This window comes from Peromyscus leucopus, chromosome 5, assembly GCF_004664715.2.
Source record: "Peromyscus leucopus breed LL Stock chromosome 5, UCI_PerLeu_2.1, whole genome shotgun sequence".
NCBI lineage: Eukaryota > Metazoa > Chordata > Mammalia > Rodentia > Cricetidae > Peromyscus > Peromyscus leucopus.
The window spans coordinates 43,244,283-43,265,949 of record NC_051067.1 but is presented as its reverse complement, the minus strand read 5'-3'; the positions used below and the strand labels follow the sequence as shown (position 1 = coordinate 43,265,949).

The 21,667-nt window shown below is 41.0% G+C and overlaps 1 protein-coding gene across 1 annotated transcript in view; it reads left to right on the top strand.

The window, feature by feature from the left end:
* Positions 1-21,667, top strand: part of Amph (amphiphysin) — a 200,061-nt gene that overhangs the window by 146,838 nt on the left and 31,556 nt on the right. Inside the window, exons 10-15 of the mRNA XM_037206457.1 lie at positions 924-1,017; positions 2,831-2,979; positions 3,320-3,473; positions 16,607-16,726; positions 19,531-19,554; positions 21,508-21,531. Of these exons, the coding sequence (XP_037062352.1) occupies positions 924-1,017; positions 2,831-2,979; positions 3,320-3,473; positions 16,607-16,726; positions 19,531-19,554; positions 21,508-21,531 (565 nt within the window). The remainder of the gene's footprint in view (positions 1-923; positions 1,018-2,830; positions 2,980-3,319; positions 3,474-16,606; positions 16,727-19,530; positions 19,555-21,507; positions 21,532-21,667) is intronic.

The following is a 21,667-nucleotide window of genomic DNA, read 5'->3' as shown; positions in this document are numbered from 1 at the left end:
CGCTAGATAGCCCGGTGGTTTGTTGGTTGTTGCGAGTGTTAGTAGTGCTCTGCCGTGGGTTTAGATTTGATTTGCGGTGTTGTTTGTTCCATGCGTGTTGGTTGAATGCCCAGCGACGCTCTGTGTTAAGAGCCATTTAAAAACATTATTGCGTAGCAGATAGGAAGTGGGGGTGCTATTGAGATGTGAGTATGGGGGTTCTTTATGGGTTCGAGTGGTTGAGTTTTTGTTCTGAGGTAACTTGTGGACGAACTTGTGGATATTGGTGTTGATGTCGAGTGCGCATGGTGGTATGAGAGCGATTTGCATTTTGAGGTAAGTGGACTGTATGAGGAGGATGCATTTCGAATAGTATGACAGTGATGCCGTGCGCCTACGAGCATTTCGTCGCAGTGACTGTCAGTGTGGTGTGGGAGTGATCTTGCTGTTAGTGATCTAGCTACTGTAGCTTAGGTTGTTATGGTGGTGGCGCCGGTGGTGGTTGGGGTTTAGTGGCGGCATGTATGCTGGTTAGGTCTCTTCCGGGTTTGCTTTGGTGGGTCCGATGGGGCGCGTTAGAAGGCCAGATGCCAGGAGGAAGTGGGTTACGGTAGATAGTTGTGTCAGTGGCGTTCGAATACGTTGATGCGTGAGAGTGTATGTGTCGATTAGGTAGGTGATTTGTTGGAGTTGTAAGAGTTGGGAGAAGTATTAAGATTAAGAAAGTGAAGGAATGTGGGCTTTGGCATCAGCATGGTAGAATGGAAGTAACAACAGATGCATGTTCGAGAAAAGCTTATGCCAGTGTTCGCAATCAGTCTAAAGCTATATGAAGTGTGTAGTGTGGTTTCAGGGCTACCGAATACGAGAATGCTGCCTTCGGGTCGTTCTTTTTGTTGTGTGCTTAGCTTATCTTCTTGTAAGATTACTTTACTGTGTTCTAGTTTAATTTTTGACATTCTGCTGCAGAGCCAAAGGGGTGGTGAGTTAGCTTCTGTGGGAATCTCTAGTCTAGAGCATGAGATCGGGCTGTTCCAAGTCAGAGGTCAATGATTTGGCTGGCCAGAGGCCCAATCTTGGTAGAGCCAGCGGTTTCTCAAACCTGGTGGGGTGCAGACTCTTTGGGGTCACAGATATGCAGATATTCGCTGCATTCAGGGCGTATGTACAGTTACAATTTGTGGACCAGTAACGAGAGAAGTTACGGTTATTGAAGTGTCATGAAATAATGTTTATGGTTGGAGAGGTCCAGCAGCACAAGGTGAAGAACTGTAGAATTAAAGGGGTGCAAGCATTAGGAAGGTTGAGAGATCGCACTGATGTTACGTGTGGTCCGGTGCCTGCTCTGTGGTGGGTAGGATCCTGGCCTCGCCTAGCTTTTAATGTGTAGACCATGCTGCTGCATGGTCTGTACTGCCTTATTTTAGGTCACAGCTCTGTTCCATCTGTGGAGCTTGTTTCTTATTGAGATTATGTTGTTTAGAGAGTAGCGGGGCATGTGTGCCGCGGTTGCCATCGTTGAAGTTCATGTTATGGTGCTGGTGTGGTCCGAGTGGTAGCGCGCAGTGTGCGTGGCTATTCGGGTCGCGGTGCGTAGTGGGTGTGTGTGAGGCTCGTGCGGGGTTGTGTGCGTGTGTCTGTGGAATGTGGGTTGGATGTGTGCGGTACTGTCAGTGCATGGTAGTTTGGCAAGAGGTGTCTGAGTGTAGTCACAGTGTTGTCGTCCGATAGATGCATAGAAAGATGAATTGGGTGTCTGTCGCTATCTAATTGTGAGAGTTCGGAGAAAGAGCTCTGCGCGCCTACATAAAGATGTTATGGTAGGAGGTCTGATCGTGTCTGTCGAGTTGGGTGGGGAGATGCCGTCGGTTGAATAAACAAAGTGCGATAGTGGGATTCAGGATTGTTTGGTGTGCGTGGGTTAATTGTTCGCTTAGTGGTGAGTTGTGGGCATGCAAGGTGATGTGTGTCTGGTGTCTTGTGTAGTGGTTGCAAGGAGTGGAGAGGTTTGGGTGTTTATTGACTGTAGTCAGATCTTGATGTTGGGAAATTCTTTGAAGCTTTGTTTGGTGCTAGGGTTGGGCAAATAGGAATGAGGTGGATGGGTGGCTGGACGATCGTGTGTATCTTCGGTTAAGTAGGTCCTAATTGCAATAGTGTAGTATTCGAAATGCTCGTGACTTTGAGTGTGCGTGTCCTTCTGGGTGGGTTGCTGATGGTGTGTTTACTGTGTCAGTGGGCGCGTCTGAAGTCGCTTGGGTGTTGTTACAATTAAGAAGGTGGTGGCAATATGTTTGGTGGCTGTGACAAGGAGAAAAGGATGGAATCAAGGTGACGTGGGTGATGCTGGGTTTCGGATAGGGAAGCAGATTGTAGTTGGGTGTGCAAGTGAGGTGATTGGAAGTCGTATCTTTGCTGGGTGGAGTTTTGAGCTCAGTTGATAGCTTAGAAGTTACTGAGATGTATGTGATTGGTGATAGTGTTGTGTGGATAGTTCAAAGAGATGCGAGTGGTATGAGTTGTGAAGCGTTACCGGAGGAGTTTGTGGTCTCTTGCGTGGGCAGTTAAGGTCTATGGTAGTTCGTGAAGGAGATATGCTTGGGTCAGTGACAATGGGATGTTCCATGCGTTTTCTCATGAAGTTGCCTGCTGCGTTGGTTTTGTCTTGCAAATCCGCGTGTGTGTTGGCCGTTGCGCAGCTGATTCGAAGGTCAACGTTCGGGGCTATTTGGCGAGAAGACAGTGTCCATCTCAGCGCTGGAGGGGGTAGGGGGTGGGGTGCGCGTAGTGCTTGAGGGAGGCCTTCGTCGGGTTCTTGTTCTGTTCGCTTTTGTGGCTCGCGGCCATGCAGTGTGTTCAACTAGGTGTCCTGAGAGTGTTCCGCCAAGCTTTCGATGTACTGGAACATCGGTATCAGATGTCGTCGATATGCGGTCGTCCTGCCGTTGGGTCAGAGCGGAGTGGTGTGATCGGATCCGTCAGGGTGGTCAGCGTTGTGCGGTGGGTCTTTAAGGGTATGTGGGAGAGGGCTTGGTGGTAACTGCTTGGTGAGGTTCGAGTAGGGTGAGGTGATGTCTGGTGCTCGACTTTGGGGGGAGTGGTGAGGTTTGTGTTCTGCGTCACGCGTGGTGGGCGGGTATGCAATTGCCGTAGTTGTGTGGTGACCTGTGAGGTCTGGCTTTTTTGTTTCAGAGAAGAGGTTGTTACGTGGGTGCGGATGGAACGGATCTGAAGGGTAGGTAGGTGTGTAGAGCTACGTAAGTTATTGCTACTACTTATGGAAGCATTATCTGTTTTCTTTATTTTTGTAGTTTTTGGTGTTTGTTTCTGTCTGGTTAAGGGTCGCTGTTTCGTTCATGGTATGTTCTCAGAAGGTTCGTGGATCGCTGTTTGGGCACTTTCGTTGTCCCTGTAGTTTGTGTGGTGTGCTGCGTGGTTGGTACGGTCGTAGTGGAGGCGAGGTCTGGGGGTTTGGCGGCGCCGGATGTGAGATGGTACGTTGCGCATTTGCTAGCTGTTTGTGCTGCTTAGAGATCTAGTGTTCTGCAGAGGGCTGTGGGATCTATTGCAGTAATTAAGTCACTTTGCGCGTGGGCTTTGCGCTCCATTGCTGCTGATTTGAAGTGTATTAGCCTTGAAACGCATAAATCAGCTTCCCCTGTAGCGTCAGTTCTATCTCTCGATTCTTCCTGAACCCTCCTTTTCAGGTGCCGCGGTGAGGGCTGGGACGCGCAGTGCTGGTGTTGGTGTTGTCTGAGCAGGATCTGCCCAGGATCTGCAGTAGACTGTTGGTATTGTCGATATCCCATAATGCTTACCGTGGGGGTGTCCTAGTAAAAGCTAAGTGGAAAGTCAAGTTAGAAAGTAACCTTGTGATGAACCAGGCAATGAGGGAAGCTAAAGAGGAAAAAATTATCAAGCTTTTGATTTCCTACATGTGAGTGAAAATAAAAGTATACTTTTATAGGGAGCAGTTTAAGCTGTCATGTCTCTGGGTCCAGTATTAGGCTTTGCATATTAAGTATGATTCGCTAAGGTTGTCGAAATCTCAAAGATCTCTGGAGTGCAAAGTCAATATGAAGACTGCCTCTTGGTTGGTCGTTGATGGTTGAGTTTCAATTGGGAAAGAAACAGAGAAAACAAAACAAAAAGCATAAGAAGAACAACTGCTTAAATTTGTTTTCAAATTTCCAATTTCTGCTGGACAAGAGAGGAATAAATCTTTTCTTTGTAGTTGAGGTGAGGAGAATTATGGCCTCTGTGTGTGACAAGTTCATTAAGTCCTGTGCTCCTGGACACGTGTTCATGTTTGAGATGCATTGGAACTCTTTGGACGCTGACTTCTTCCATGGTAGGCTTAGTTGCTCATCAGTGTATCAGAGAGCCGACCCAAGGCAGACAGGCTTTCTTCGAGCTTGAATCAGAGTAGCTACTACTAGGAGCAGGCTCAGTTTTTGTCATTCAGAGAGTCAGTATCTGGCTTCACGTGAGGCTGTGCCTCATGTGACCGCTGTGCACTTAAATAGGATGTGTTACAGCGCCTGGACAATGTCGTTGGTCTTGACCTGTATGTTGTGCATTTGATGCTTTTCCTAGACAAGGAAGGCCTCCTGTCCAGGCTCTGACTAAAGTTCAGCGCAACAAAGGAACTGCAGGTATAACAAGGAAGGAGAGGCATCATCAATTTCTTTGTGAAGAAATTTGTGTGTCCAGAAATCGAAATGGTGGACACGACGTTGCCGCGAGGGGCACGCATGTCCTTCAGGGGCAGCTGCCTGTCTAGGTGCCGGTTTTTGTTAAGAGTAGTGAGAGATTGTGAGAACTTGTTTGGCAGTCGAAGTTGTGTTGCACGTAGAAAGTGTGAGCAAGATATAGTTTGTTGGATGCCACTTAGTGAGGTGTGTTGTTTGGTCACTGTTATTGGGTTGTGCTTTATTGGGTGGTCTCTGTATTGTGGCGTGTTATAGAACTAAAGGGAGCGTGTGATTAGATAATGACAATGGTATATGGTTGAATTGTTGCAATGTATCTAGCAGTAGCAGCGATGTAGATTCGGTAGTGATGAGATTGGTTCTTAGAGCATTGAGTTTGGTGCACGCAGGTAGCGATGACATGAGGGTGATAGGAAATGAAGAAGGAGTCGCTGTCATCCGGCTACCATTGTGACATAGAGAAACCAGTGTGCATAGGCGGTTTGGCGCTGGAGCCTTGTTTTCCTTTGCAAGTCCCTCACTCGCTTGAGGATGATTCGAGTGAGTTCCAGCATTGTTGGACGAAAGAATTCGTGTTTGGTTGCTATGTGCATGGTGCCCTAAGACATCTGAGCGATGGTACTTCGAGATCTGCTTACTGGGTCATCATAGTGATTGTGGATTTACGAGGAAGTGAGGCACTGACTTTGTCGTGCATGGGTCAGCTTATTCTGAGTTTCGAGCGTGGGGATGGACGCAATGTCGTCTGGAACTTTAGGTACATGTTAAGATTTGCCAGATGTGGCATCAGGCCCTATAGGCTACAGTATGTTAATAGCGTTAGCCAGAGACATTTTCTGTTTTTCAACATTAACAATTGCACTGCGCATATTTTAGGGTGACTTGTACTTGCTCAATTGCTTTTCCCTGTGTCCACCCATAGCATCCTCTCAATTCCATCACAAGTAGGGACTTCAGTCCTCTAGAAGCCTGTGTACTTAGCTGAGGACATCCCTGTCTAGGAGATGAGGCTACTTATATGGCAAGAAGGTAACACACAGAGTAGTTCAGAAGTAAAGATGAGTTCAGAAGTGTTCTTTCTTTTTAAGTGTTTTTATTTGAAGTTTTCTGGCTCCCTGACAAGGACCCTCATGGTGGGGAGAGGAAGAATCAAGGCACTTTTGAAAATTACAGATGCCCAGAGAGTCCTTAAGTACTTCTGGAAGCATTAACTCTTGCTAGTATTGCTGAGTGAAAGAGATGGGAAATAGGGTTGGTTGGGGGAAGGGAGAAGGAAGGAGTCCTTCAGGATGAAAGCCTCAGTTGATTTTGAAATTACTACCCACCAGAGAAGTAAGGCAGTCTTTTAGGGGTAGGAGACACTCTATTTAACCTGTTTTCTTTTAATTTAAGAGGGAGAAAGAAGAGGGCTTCTGGTTTTTGTTTTTTGTTTTCTTTTGTGTGAGAGGCACCCTGGCTCCATTAGCTGGATCATAGAGTATGAAAACCAATGTTTCCCTTCACTAAATGGCCCCTGGTTTCACATCAAGATGTGCAGGGACGTGAAATGGGATTTTATTTCGGTTTGTCATTTTGGGTTTTTAGGTGGGGAAAAAAATCTAGTTTTATTTCAAATAGAAACTGCCTTTTCTGCAGTGTTTTAACAGCTTCCTCAGTTGCTTGGGTCCTCCTGTGGCTGAAAGCAGCATTATGTGTTACTTTAACACAACCAGCAGTTGCTAGTCTTGGGACCTCACTCTGAGAGATGCTGTTTTGTTCAGTTGGAGGTCATCAAGGTCCAAATCAGTGATGCTGAGCTGACTACTGCAGTGAATTAACGGATTGTGTCCATGGAGCTGTCCACCAAGCCAAGGCTGTGTGATGACTGCCCATTCATAACTGCCCCACTTAAAACAGGCTGTCTTCAAATGTTCCATGTAGGATTTTTGGACATGTACATGTTATGTGCTTACAATATGAAATGCATTGAAGGGACTGTATATCAGGGCATATATTGTAAGATAATGGATTATATAATCTGGGTAATAATGTTTTTGGTAGTGCACAGATGGATGAATAATAGAGGAGAGATAGCAATTCTTGATGAAAAATGAAGTATTGAAAACTAGAAAGCTGAAAATTATCTTAGAAGATTTCCCCCTACATTAATAAAGAATGATTCTTTTCAGTGTTGTTTTGGATTTTTGCTAAGTGAGTCATCCTACATTTAGAAGATAGTTTATGGCTGCAGATGGCTATTTTTATCATGCACTTAATGGGAAAGAAAAACACTTGTGTTCATCCTGGCCAGATGCTGCAAATGTAAGAAGCAAAAATCTATTCTGTCTGATGGGAAAAAATTGTCTCAGCAGCAGTACTTTCCCAACTGTGTCCTTGGGATGGAGAACAGAAATCCACCAAGCCTGCAGAGCCCTCTAATGGCCCAAACCTTAACTATAGCTCAGAATTTTCTATGGGAAAGGCTTTTTCCTTACTCAGGAGGACACTATGGAATGTTAGAATGAAATGTTTTCCTGCTTTCCTAATTGTTTTGCTCACAAAAATACACTGCTAAAGGACAGCTCATCCTTTCCTAATCTTCCCTCCCAAGAATTTAAACAGTAAAAAGCAATCCTGTGTGCGAATCCTTTATTATGTTCTAATTTTTTTATTAATTCTTTGAGGATTTCATAATATATATTTTGGAAATAATTCACCCCTTTTCTAATTACTCCCAGATCCACACCACACCCTTCCCTGCCCACCCAACTCTGTGACAACTTCTTCTTCTTCTTCCTCCTCCTCCTCCTCTTTTTTTCTTCTTCTCCTCCTCTGCCTCCTCCTCCTCTTCCTCCTCCTCCTCTTCTTCCTCCTCCTCCTCTTCCTCCTTCTCCTTCTCCTCTTCCCCCTCCTCCTCCTCCTCCTGGTCCAATTTGTGCTGCTCATATATCCTTGGGTGTGTGGCCTTCCACTAAAGTGTGGTCGATCTACCCAAATATCACATCCTTAAAGAAAATTGACTCTCCCTGTACCCGAAGCTGAAGCTAACAATTACTAGTAGCTTCTCAACCAGGCATGGGACTTTATGCACATATACCCTCTCCGTGCTGAAATTTGTCTGGCTTGAGCTTGTACAGGTCTTGTGTATGCTGTCACACCTATTGTGATTTTGTATGTGAAATTGCCCTGTTGTGTCCAGAAAAGAGTTTCCTTGTAGTCACCCATCATCTCTGACTACTATAATCTGTCTGCTCACTTCTTCCCAATGATCCCCATTGGAAAAAAGGGGTAGGGGCGAGTGGCGATATAGATGCATCACTTAGAGTTCAGTATTCTACGGTCAGTTCCTAATTCTGTGTATTTTAACCAGTTGTAGGTCTCTATGTTAACTGTCATCTACCACAAAAAGAAATATCTCTGATGAGGGCTGAAAGATGCCTTAATCTGTGGATATAACAATAGGTCATTAGGATTTGGTTTAATCTATATTCATTTAGTAGAATAATAGTAGATCTTCCCATAGTCTCTCTAACCTGTCTGTCCTGAGGCTCTTGGCCCAATAGTGGCACCAGGAATGGGTTTTTAACTTACAGAGCAGGCCTTAAATCCAGTCAGAAAATGATTGATTGCCCCCAAGATATTCATGCCACTATTATACCAGTGGGCATATCTTTCCAGAAAGGTTGTTATTACAGATTTCAGGGTTCACAGCTAGGTGGATGGATGATTACTTTTTCCCTCTTGTAGCATGTAACACATCTCAATAAAAATCAAAACAAACAAACAAAAACCAATAAGACAAAAAAAGAAACAAAAAGTCACTGTTCACCACTACACCCAAATACAAAACATGAAATTTGTTTTGTATTGTCAACTACTCATGAGCATGGGCCATGCAATAGAGTTGTTGATATACCCAGTGATACTCCATTAGAAAAACTCATTTTCCCTTTCCCAGTAGGCATCAAATATAAATAGCTTCTTAGTTAGAGATGATTTTGACTCTTCATCCTCTTCTCAGTGCTGAGACTTTATCTGTTTTAAACCATCCTGTGTATGCTGTCACAGTTTCTGTGAGTTGTTGTGTATAAGTCTCATTGTGTCCAGCAGATACTGATTTTGTGGAGTCACCTCTGACCACCTCTGGCTTTTACAATCTGGCTTTGTCAATCCTCTTCCTCATAGAGAGATGCCTGAGAATTGAGGAGGTGTTTAATAAAGACATCTTATTTAAGGTTGAGTGCTCCAAAGTCTCTCATTCTCTGCTCATTACCCAGTTGTGGGTCTGTGTTAATTGCCATCTACTGCAGGAGAAAGATTCTATGATGAAGTGAGACACTGATCAATGGATATAGCAAAATGTCATTAGTAGTCATTTTATTTTTGTATTTTGTTAGCAGAATAATAATAGTAAGCTTTCCCCCATAAGGCCCATGAACTAGTCTCAGATTCTTGGCCACTTCAGCAGCATCAAGACAGGTTCCATCTCATGGAGTGGGCCTTAAGTCCAATAAAACAAAAAAGTGGTTGGTTGCTTCTATAATATGTGGTGCCATGCCACTATTGTACCAGTATTTGTGGCTATGATGAATAGAATGGCAATGTGTGTTCTTGAGAAGCACTAATCTCATCACATGCTATGAAAACAGGGACTCAGGTGGGGGTTATATAAAACTAGAAGACTGCCGGGCAGCACTGGTGCATACCTTTAATACCAGTTCTCAGGAGGCAGAGCCAGGCAGATCTCTGTGAGTTCAAGGCCAGCCTGGTCTACAGAGTGAGATCCAGGACAAACACCAAAAAAGACACAGAGAAACACTGTCTCAAAAACAAAAAATAAACAAACAAACAAACAAACAAAAAGAATAGAGGGATCTGCATCTAGTTTCTCTTTTTTTTATAGTTCCATGCACAAGGTTCTTAGAAGTACTACAACAAAAGCCCCAATTGGCCTTTGTTTATGCTACCTTCTTTAATGGTCCCCCAGCTTGTTCTTGAGAAATAGGATTCTAGCCCTCTCTTTCTCTCCTTTATCTTCAGAAAACGATTTAAACTGCTTTCTAGTTTACCTTGGGGATTTTATTTTAAATCCATCCTCATCTGCCACCAGATTTTTCCTAAGGGATCTTGACTCAGGACGATTATTTTTTTCATATACAGTGTTTAATTACTTGAAATGTGTCAGTAACATTCTATTGTCAAGATTCATGGGATTCCCTAAGTTAAATGTTATGTTAGTCAGAGGGGGTAATTGACTCAGTAGCCACCTTCCTAACACAGGACCAGTTCCCATATTGAGGCCTCTTCACACAACCAGTATAGCTCTCTGTCAATCCACTCGTCATAACAGAAGCTCACTCTAAGCAAAGAAGCCATCTATCTTCCTTTTCCCCTCAATCACTGCTGGCTTTTACCCTCAGTGACATCATAGATGAAGGCACTGCATAAAAACCATGATGTGCTGAGCTCAGAATGACTTCCTAGTTATTCTGAGAAAACAAAAACAAAAGAACTAGGCAATCAGTTCTTTAGAATATTGAGTTTACTCTGGGTCAACTTCCTAGGACATTGGGGGGGCACGTGTGTGTAGGGTAGGAACGTGAGGGAATGTGGTAATAGAAGGAGGATGGTGCATCAGTTTCTAGGAAAAAAAGGACCTGAGTTATATTATTCTTTTAAATCTGTAATAAATGTTGTGGGGAAGGCACTTGGCAAGATCATTTTCAATGAGTGAAATTTGCTTCATTCTAATATTGTGAATATAAACTATTCCAATCCTGTCAGTACACTGTAGTTAATGCCAATGTTCAAGTTAACTGTTATACATCTGCAACATTCTCCTAACACATTTCCAGTCTTGAAGTTAGATTTCCTCAGCCACTGCTTCCTCATATGCATTGATGGAATGCTACAGCTTTGCTCATTTTTTGGAAATTATCGATTGTTTTGTTAAGTGAAAGGTATTGATATTTTATGAAAAAGAACTCTTATTTGGCCTTGTTCCTAAAAGCTTTTTCTTCTCTGCCTTAAACTTTCCTTTTGAGTTCCTCTGCTTCATTAAGAAGTTCTGGAGGCAAGCAATGCTTGGGATATAGTAAACATTCGTAGAATGTGTTGAAAGAACAGAAGAAGGAAACAATCTCTAGAAGAAGTAATGCCAATGCCCTCATTGGTCTGTCTTACTAAAAAAGTCATTGGTTATGTCTTACTAAAAGTCATTCGTTATGACTCCACACTGTGTTTATGCATGTGTGTGCACCTGTGAAGTTATGGGGTTTAGTTTGGAAATACCTGCTTTATATCTAAATTCACTGTAGCTGTAGCTATAAATTGCATTATCCATTACCTCATATGATTTTTGAAGGCTTATATATGCTAAAAAAGACATATAATTAACATAAAAAGTTTATAAAATAAAACAAAGCACAAGATAAAAATTAGAAAGTATAATTCAGTTTCCCAAAAGTAATAGTTTTAGTAATTGTTACTATATCATTTTTTCTCTTTAAATAGTGAAATAAAATATAGTTTTGAAATTTTTACAGCTTTTTATTGTTTTTGTAATCTGTTGAATATTTTACTGCAAATATATCAAGATAATCTCATGTCAGTTTGACTTGATCTCATCCTGATAAGCAGCAGGATGACTGCAAACATGAAGGTGTGTCATGGCAAATCTAACCTTCCCTCCTGGTGGTTCTTTTCTATAGTGAGTGTATTGTGTGTTATCATACAGTATGGTGCACAGATGTAAAATGTACATGCTACTGAGTATTGGCCTACATATGCACTAAGAAACTTCCAATAAAATGTATATAGTGAGTACACGTGTATGATTGTCGGTACACTACGCCAAAGAAGGTGATACTCTCAAATGTCAGTTAGACATACATTTTAGGTGTTGGAGTGACACTGTTGAACCTAAGTATAGTTACTGGTTGGTACTAAGTGTATAGGTTAATGACACCTATAATTTCTGATTTTTTTAAACCCATAAATCTTCTCTTTAAGGTTTTTTTCTGGTTTCACTGTACCTTCTTTTATAGTTTGCAATATACGGATATTGATGTCCTTTGCTTGATGTGTTCCTAAATATTTCATACATTAGTACTATTATAAATAATACTTTAAAATTTCACTTTGTGGTTATTAATATTATATTGTAAATCCAATTGAATTTTATATATTAATGCTATATCCTGCAGCCTTGAAAACTCAATTACTAGTTCCTGCAGTGTTTTATGAATTCCACTGCCTTTTCTGTATGCACCATAGCTTTCTGTGAATAAATACAGTTTAATTCTTCCTTCCTTCTAACTTAGATACCATGCCCTTCTTTATCTTGCTTTATTTCATTGGCTTCTATCATAATGTTGAATGGAAATGACAAAGCAGCCTTTGTCCTAGGGCAACAAGCTTGTAAAAATTCACTGTTACACATGCTGTTCAATGCAGATTTCACAGAGTAGTATTTTTATGTTTTATAAGGTTCTCTGTTTCTTCATAATAATTCGAATACTTCAAATGCCAATATGAGCAGCATTCTGGTGGCAATCTGGTTATGTTGTTTTTATAGTTCTATCAAAATCTTATACGAAGCAAGTGCCTTCAGAAATGACCTTTGGAATTAAAAGAGTAAAACTGATATAATTTGAGCCTGAAAAAACAGGACATACTTGCAGGCAGTCAAATGCCTATTATGAATAATTACAGTGATTTTATGTAGTCACAGATACTATATCATTAATAGTAATAATATCAGCTTCCATTGTTCATATGTTCTATACATTAAACACAGCCCATTTATTGTCTTTGCTACTCACAAGAGTTCTACTAGGTCATATTACATCCATTTTATTCATAATAAAAATGAAGTTCAAAGAAGCTGAATTAATTTATCTTTGATCTTTCTGTTTTTATCCAAGCTTCTCTAAAGTGACTCATTAGGCTCAAGGGGCAAATAAAGTCCATGTTCTGTGGTCCAATATTGTAATGCAATCTTGGGAATTCCTCAGGGGACCTTTGTGGTCTGTGCTTGAAAGACATGAATGATACAGAGTTCCAGCAGCTGTCTCGAGAGGCACTGGGGTCAATGAGATGCGACTACAGTCCTGCCTCTCATTTGCAGTGCACCTGGAGAACCCAGAACAATGAATGGCCTTGTTCAATCAATTCTCTTACCTCCAAGCAAGCACATGACGCCATTCTCTTTCAGCTTTTTAAATATGGATTATATTAAATGATGCAGGTAAAATGCAGTTTGGAGAACAGTCACTCTTGTAAAGGACACAATAATGCCATTGTCACAGACTGCATTGGAGTGCATTAACATGGTATAATATGGCCACATGCCAACTTCTTAGACTATCACCTGCCCAGCACACTTCTTGAGAACTTCATACATTGATCAGATCCAACTGCACAATTCCTCCCATATTCATTCCCCCATTCACCACTCAAATTCATCTTCTCTTCTTCTTCTTCTTCTTCTTCTTCTTCTTCTTCTTCTTCTTCTTCTTCTTCTTCTTCTTCTTCTTCTTCTTCTTCTTCTTCTTCTGTGTTATACGTAAGTAGTGTTGCCTCTATGTGCACAGATACAGGCCTAAGCCCTGTGGCAGGGGCAACCTCCCAGGGAGCTCCTGCCTGAAGAAAACTGACTCTCTCCTCCTCAGCAGTTATTGACTCCCTGGAGCTCCTCATCTAGGGATGAAACCCTGTGAGCACCTTTCTCACCTTCAAGGGAATGTTGGCTGGTATAGTCTTGTGCAGTATTCATAGCTGTTGAGAGTTCATGGGTTCAGCATCCCTGCCCTGTCCAGAAAGCACTACTTTGTAGTAGTCTTCCCAGTTCTCTGGCCCCTGTGCTCTCTCTGTCCCCTCTTCTAGAATGTTCCCTGAGCTTTTGCTGAAGGAGTTCTGTTATAGATGTCACCTTTGAGGTTGGGCACTTGGCAGTTACTTACTCTTTGCATTTCAATCGATTGAGGTTCTCTGAAATAACCCTACACACTCTCAAAATAAGATCCTTTGATAAGAGTTGCACTAATATATGGGTATGAGGACTAGTAGTTAGAAGGCAATTGGATACATTTAACAACTTGGTAGTAATAGGTCCTCCTCTAGAGTTTATGACCTCTCTAGCTATGAATTCTTAGCTAGGTTTGCTACATGTACCTACACACGGCTTCCCTACTATTCAGTGGGACTTAGTACAACCAAACAGCTGTTGGTTACCCCAAGATAGCAGTGCTACTATTATGCCACTAAGCATCTCTTGCCAGACCACTGTTGTCATTTTGTAGTTCACAGGATTTACAGTTTGTGACTGTTGATAACTTTTCCTCCCCAGCAGCCTCTACTCTATAATCCATAAAGTATGATTGAAATCCTAAAATCTGTTCAGGAAAACATTGTAAATAATGATGAGAAAAAGGAGGGGTGATGAGAATAGATGAGAGAGTGAAGGATGATGAATGGGAGGAGGACAAAGGGGAGGATGACTAGGAGGAAGAGAATCGGGCAAGGGGGAGGAGGAGGAAGAGATCTAAGAGTTAAGTAAGGGTCTTTCATTCACTGCTTTAACACATTCTCACACAGTTCTGGGTTTAATAGGCAGTGACAGACATTCCCTGCTTTAACTCTCCATGATGATGATTCAGAGCTGCTTTCCACATGCTGCCTAACTCTCCCATTATCTTGGTTTCTGGATTTGATTAACAACTTTGCATTCAGTGGATGCAAAGAGCTTGCTTTGTGTTACCTCTTTTTTTCTAAAAATTTACTTGCTGTATTGGAAACTTTATACTTTTTTAGGCAAATACTATCCAAATTCTATATGGGGCATTGTTAGAATTAAGAAATATATATTATTTATTCCTCTTCATACATTTATGTAGTATATTTTGATGATAGCCATCTCCAACATTCCCTCTTCAACTCTTCCCAGACCCCACCTACCATTTCCCCCTTCCAACTACGTGTCCCCACTTTCCAAAGGACATGGTAATCAGTTTTAATATTTAAATTATTAACAAAAGAAGTGTTTTGGAAAGAGTAATGTCTATGAAATTTTAAAAGCATATGAAGAATAATCATAACTGAAAAAATAGAAAGCTAAAGACCAATATTGGAACAAATATATGATATATATGAGATATATATTGGACATATATATTTATATGTCATGAAAAGAAGCAATAGGGGCACTATATAATATGTATATTATATGACATGAAGGAAGAAGCAAATTTGTCTAAGAAAAGAAAGGGACTAGGAGGAGAGTAGAGAAAGAGTAAGGCATGTGGGGTGAATATGGTCAAAGTATCCTTGAGTCAAAAGAGGTTTCTGAAAGTCTTCACTCCATACAATGAATAGACATCACCAAAAAACATAACAAAAGGGACACATAGCCGAAGTAAATAAATGTAATAAGTTTTTACTTAACTGAAAATATATTTTAAAATAATATACAATAATATGATAAAATCTATCCCTAAATATTAAAAATAGCTTAGTAAATATAGTTTTAACCTAGATAATAAGAATGCATTATTCATTTAAAAAGGGGCCCACAGAGTGGTATACAAGCAGCTCTCCTGTACACAAATGTAGGACGTTAAAGTATTATCATTACACCCTCCCAGCTGTTCATGCATTTCTGAATTTTGAAGTTTGTTTCTTTGACCAGTAATGAAAATGATTCCCCTTCCCATTCTTCAAAACCTTTTCACAAACACTTCAACTTTATGTAACATATTACCCATTGATGTGACCTTTCAGTTTCTATACAACAAAATGTTCAAAAATGAAACATACCAAATATCAAAAACATGTTATTTGGCTGTATGAAACTGCCCCCAATTCCTGTCACTGTGGTATAGTTATGGAGACCTTGTCTCAGTTTTGCCCTTTACTATGTAGCTTGAGTCCAGGTTTACCCAACTTCAAGTCCATGCTATTTTCCTCTGTCCGGTTGCCACCCATGAACAGATGCCAATGCTTAATATGATAGTAGGACTTTCATTCTGTGTCTTAGCTGCTTACTTGCCTTCCAAGTAAAAAATATGCAGCGGGGAGGGGTCATTTTGTGGCAAATACTGACTGGCACAGCACTCTCTTTCTTTTCTCCCCTTTACCATTCTTACACATACACACACACACACACACACACACACACACACACACACACACACACACGGTGGGATGGATCATGTGATAACTCAATCAGGGATGGGGGTATTAATTTCTGATGAGAAGCAACAGAAGTCAAGGGTGCATTTCAGCTCATGGTTTGAGAGACAATCTGTCGTGATAGGGAGGGATGGCAGCAGGAACACAAGACGGCTGGTCACATTGAGTTCACAGTTAGGAAGGAGAGGGAGAAAGGAAGAGGGCAGGCTATAAAACCTCAGAACCTCTTTAACACTTCCACATAAAGTTCCCATAATTGTCCCAAAAAAGTGTCAGCAGAGGGGAACCAAGAGTTCACACACTTGAGCATCTGGGGCACATTTCATATTCAGTCCACACATGGGAAACTCAGCGGGGATGAGGGAGGTGAGATGGTCAGCAGCATCCATCAGTTCCCTCCTCTGTTTTAGCATCATAGAGGTATAGAACAGCAATGAGTTATACTAAATGAGTTCAAGTCTCAGCACATTTTTTTGTTTTCATAGTCATTTGTAATTTTTCGATCTGTGTAATTTTCTGATTTGCATGCATTGTTTGAGATAACCAAAAAGGATATTCCTTTTACCTGTATGGCATTCTGATATCTCCTCTTGATGAGAAAACGAGCCTGGGGCATGTTCCAGAGACACAGGTTATGCATGGCTAGACTTTATCACTGCATTGGACGAAGCATTGACATGGCTAGGGGCATCTCAGTGAGACATTCCACCTGGCCCATTCCATGAACTCTGATCCATCTGTCTTAACAGAATGAAGTCTTGGAGGTGAAGAAGGAGGAGACTTTGCTGGATCTGGACTTTGACCCTTTCAAGCCTGATGTGGCTCCTGCAGGTTCTGCTACAGCAACCCACTCACCCATGTCTCAGGTATAAAGTGAGTGTGGGATGTTAAGGGATGATAAACCTTAATAATTATGCCTAGTTAACTGGTGATCCCTGTGTCTTTCAACTGATCATTATCTATTTTTCTTTGCTAAAAAAAATATTTCCTATTTGTAGGGTATAGAAATACAACTTTATTAGTACCAAATGTTTTCTATTTCTCTGTGCCATTAGCCTTCTCTTGCCACTGGGCTGTTTGCCTCAGAATCATGTCTCACAGGGTAGTTATTAGTGCCTCACTTCTCTCAAACAGGAGCGGATTCTGATATGAGGATAATATGCCTCGTGCCTTCCCTAAGAATGCTCTTTGAGTTTTCTATTTTCACTACTTCCTTTCTCATACTTTGCAAGTCCAAGTTTATTTGAATAACCACCAGACCCTCCTCCACGGAAATGTGTTTGCAGTCTGAACTTGAAGCTGCACTCATGTCCATCTTTCAGAACCCTGCCCTGGTTCCTGATCATGGATGGATGTGGAATGCCTTATTTCTTGTGCTTCTTCTTGCACATGACTTCCTCATCTCTCCCCTTCCAGTAGTTATTGTGATAAGAATCTCTGTCAGAAAGATACTTGCATTGGGTGTGTGTGCCTGTAGATGTACTGATGATACTTCTGGAGGGGTTAGTGTATAATTGTCAACTCTTATGGAAGGAAGTCAACACAAAAGTTGATGAAACAATGAAATGTGGTGGTACATATCTGCCATCTCACTCCTCGGGAGGATGCTATAGGAGGATTGAAACTGCGAAGCCAGCCTAGGTTACACTGTCTCAAAACAAACACAAATCAGCACTACTGACATTAAGTGTATGTGTCGGGGGTAGAAGAGCACTCACATTTGACTTTGAGAAAGTCCAAGATTCTAGAATATACTGCAAATTAAAACTAAAATGTATTATGAAATTCAATTGAGAATTAAGAACTGACTTAATTAGCTAGTCGTGATGACTTGAATCATTATAGCTGACTCCTGAGGAGTGCAAATGCTCAGTGTACACAGTCTTCTGGCTAATCTCTGCTTTGCTAAGCTGACTTGGCTTCTGAATGACAGTTTGTTGTAAATGGGAGAAGTAATACACTAGTGTGCCACGGGGTAAGGAATTACGTGAGACAAATACAACTAGCCTTCAGGTGCTTTGTAAATAAAGAGCCTCTCTTAGAGGCTGTCTCTAAAGTCTTCTAGGACATTCACAGTGTGCATAAATTACTGCAAAAAGGGCAGGCTCCGTGTCCCTGTGACCTTCCTTCCTGCCAGGCAGGAAACAATTCTGGCTTTCCGCTGTCCCCAGGAGTCATCTAAAGGAGTGCGCCCCCTCCCCCGTCCAACCTGTACATTTGCCTCTCTCCTCTAAGGAGAATGTCAGGTTGAGGGAGACGCCAAGAGGCTGTAAGGTTGTGAGATGCACTTTTCCTTCACTCGGAGTCACCTCCTTCCCCTACCATTGAGGCTCTGTTGTCAGCTGATACTCTAGATGCCAAGGAACAATTTGTCTCACGATCTCTGCAGTGCTCACACAAGCTAGCATATCCTTTCAGGATCTGGAGGAGTGATATACAGAATGTTTAGCATTGCTTCTTCTTTGGAGAAAACGCTGCTGTTGTCTGAACTGTGCAGAGACTTGTATTATATCGCTTTTATTATCTGTTTTTGTCAAGGGGCTACAAAGAGAGGAGCCACCAGGATAGTCAGGAAATGCCTATCAGATATAAAGGCATCTACAGATACAAATAAGTGTGGTGCTCAAAGGAGCCCTTCTCTCTTGTCTTCACTGTTCTCTGATCGGTGCTAATCAAAAGACTATCCAAGCTGCACAGAGATGAAGTTGGAATGGGGCCAGACTGTGGAGGGAACATTAGTCAGCACCACAGGACCTGACTTTCTATGGCACAGAATCTGTATAAGGCAACTGTAGCCTCTGGAAACTCATTTAAAACAAATGTCTTCCTAGTTTTCTGTTTACCTTTAGTGCATCCAAACAAGTGGGTGAATGCAGCCTAAGTCACAAAGGCATAAGCACTGTGGCTTTAGCAATTCTCAGTCTTTGGAAGAAAGGAAGGTCTCTCCCACTGTCCTCACCCTCAGTGCAAGTGGCTCTAACCATCTGGATTCCTTCACCATCAGCAGGCTTTATAATGAAAACATCAGTAGTGAGTGCACATCAGGCATATCATTAATATGTTTTAATGGGTACCTACTAATGTGCATGATTGCCAATTAATCTGTGTGTTCTCTAACCCAGTGTATTGGAGCATATTCAAGGTCTTGGTTGCCATCAAACTGGTCATAATATATATTCTTGAGATAAAAGGAAGAGGCAAGCACATTAGTTAAGGATTAAAGTCTGCATTTCCTTAATAATATGATAACCCTTAGTGTTGGAACATTTTTGCTTTAATGATGTGGGTATATTGAAGTACCATGCTCATTATAAACCTTTGGTACCAAGCAAGCTCCTATGAAAGCAAAGGCAGATTGATTAGATCACCACTGTTCTCAGGGTGTCTACATGTGGATAAACTCAAAGTTAAGGAAAGTTACATAAAATTTAAATTTTGGTTTGGTTAGACTATCATAATTCAAGTTCCCAATAGCCTCATGTGACAAGTGTCCAGCAAAACAGGTAACAGAAATGGAATGTTTCTATTATCAAAAATGGGGCTAGGGAAAAGTGCTGCTCTAAATGCTTACAAGTGTTTGTGACATCACGACTCTTCCTGGCCTCTTTATTATATTTATCACTAACTATATGGACTTTTATTCATAATATTTTTCTTTGTTTGCTTTTAGACATTGCCCTGGGACTTATGGACGGTAAGGCATCTGAGAATTAATTTCACATACTTTGACCTATAAAAATTTGGAAGCCTCAATATACTTTTTCACTTGTGAGAAAAAGAAAACCCATACACGTAATGATAATGTATTCCTCTAGAAAAATACCTGAAAGTTTTGAGCATTTCCCACACCCGAAAAACCTAATAGAGAAATGTGTGTCAGTGGTCCACATTACTGAACTGGTAGTGATCAAGACAATGGCATAGTGCTCTTAGTGCCTTCCTGTGGGTACCTATGACCGAAAGAGCTGTCATAGTGGAAGGCATGCACATGTGATACTCTTAAATAGAATCAAAACACAGAGTGTGGATAAGAAAATGGGAGGTGATGGGAGGTATTTTTCATCATTATATTCAATTAAGTTTGGTTGAAACATTTGGAAAATTTGAGCTAGACAAGCATGAATTTGAGTTCAGACCCTAATACTTATAATCTTGTAAATTTCATCAATTTCTAAAATTCTCTAAGCCTCAGCTAGTCTTGTCTATAAAATAAAGGTAATGATACCTACCTCAGTGTGTTGTGAGAGGATTTAAAAAGATATGTGTATGATATTTAGCCCAGTATGTAATAGACATCAGCAAAAGGTAGCATTATTATGGTGTTATTTTATAAAGCTAACCTGATGTGCAAGGTTGAGTATTTTCAGAATTTAGACGAGAGAGAGAGAGAGAGAGAGAGAGAGAGAGAGAGAGAGAGAGATGACCAGAGCTTTGAGATGTTTATCAGCATTGCAAAATTAGGAGATTGATGATGTGAAGCTTGATGTTCCTTAGAACAGGGTCTTAGTCTGTAAAACTCTGGTGTGTATTCTACTTCAGAATTCTACTTGACTTGAGTAAACTGCACCAGACACATTCAATAGATGTGGCTATTATTTATGGACACACTCTTCAGAAGTGATATTTCTACTTGCTCCCTAAAAATAAAAGGATGATCATCCTCTTCCCTAGAGTTCATATCCCCCTTTTTATGATCCTTGAAAGAGACCAAGATCACAGCTAAAAACATTGATTGAAGCCACACATGACTGAGTCAGTACCTTTTACATGGAATTAGTTTTACTTGTGTACTTACAAAAGGGGGGAGGTGGGTTGATACACAGGACACTAGATTTCTAAATTCAACCTTGTGTTACTTGTATTGTTGATTATGGAAATAATATTAATCTTGATTATCCCAAAATTTCATAACTTTAATTAGAACTATAACACATTTTCTTACCTCTCTAAAAGGAGTATGGTGGGGCAAAGGTACCTTCTAGAATGATCATTTCATTGCTTCAAAGGACAGACTTGCTAGGAATATAGTCATAATAAAAATATATGAAATAGTGGCTTTCTAGACATACTTCTCATAATTCTTAGTCTGGTCTAATTTATAGGGTATTTTTCTTGTGGGCAGAAAATGGCTTCTAGGTTGAGGGAAGACTGTCAAGAGAATACTCATGGTAGTCATGTGGTTAATATGAATTCATTCTCCATCCAGTACATACCTCAAAGATAGACCCTAGTGAAGAATGAGTTTGACATTTTGTCCCGATGCTCTTACAGGGTATATGATGTGGAGTAATTTCTTGATCTCTCCTCTTGATAGTATCCTGATGTTCTCAGACTTGCATATTCATTGGATAAGCATTTTCTTTTCATGATTCCATAAGGTAGAAATTGTGAACTAGCCACAAAACACTCTCACTGATACTAGAAAATGACATAGGCTCTCTGTGTTTCATTTGTGCCTCTTCCACGGTTGTCTTGAATACATTTTAGAACCAAATTATTCCTATAACAAAACAAGTGGTATAATTTCATTCCTGCACAGTAAAAGCTACAGCAATCACAAGAATGTTGTCCTTGGACAGTATGAGACTTCAACCAGTAAAATGCTTCTCATTCTTTATTTTTTTCTTCCCCCATTCCCCCCTTACAGACAAGCACTGATTTGGTACAACCGGTAGGTTGATTTTCATAATATTATAGATTTTAAAGATATCTAATATCATTATACATATGGCATTTTGTTTTGGTAGAATGACTTTTCTCCATGGCATTGCTAGTCCTAGACTTGACTTTAGGCCAATTAACTCAAG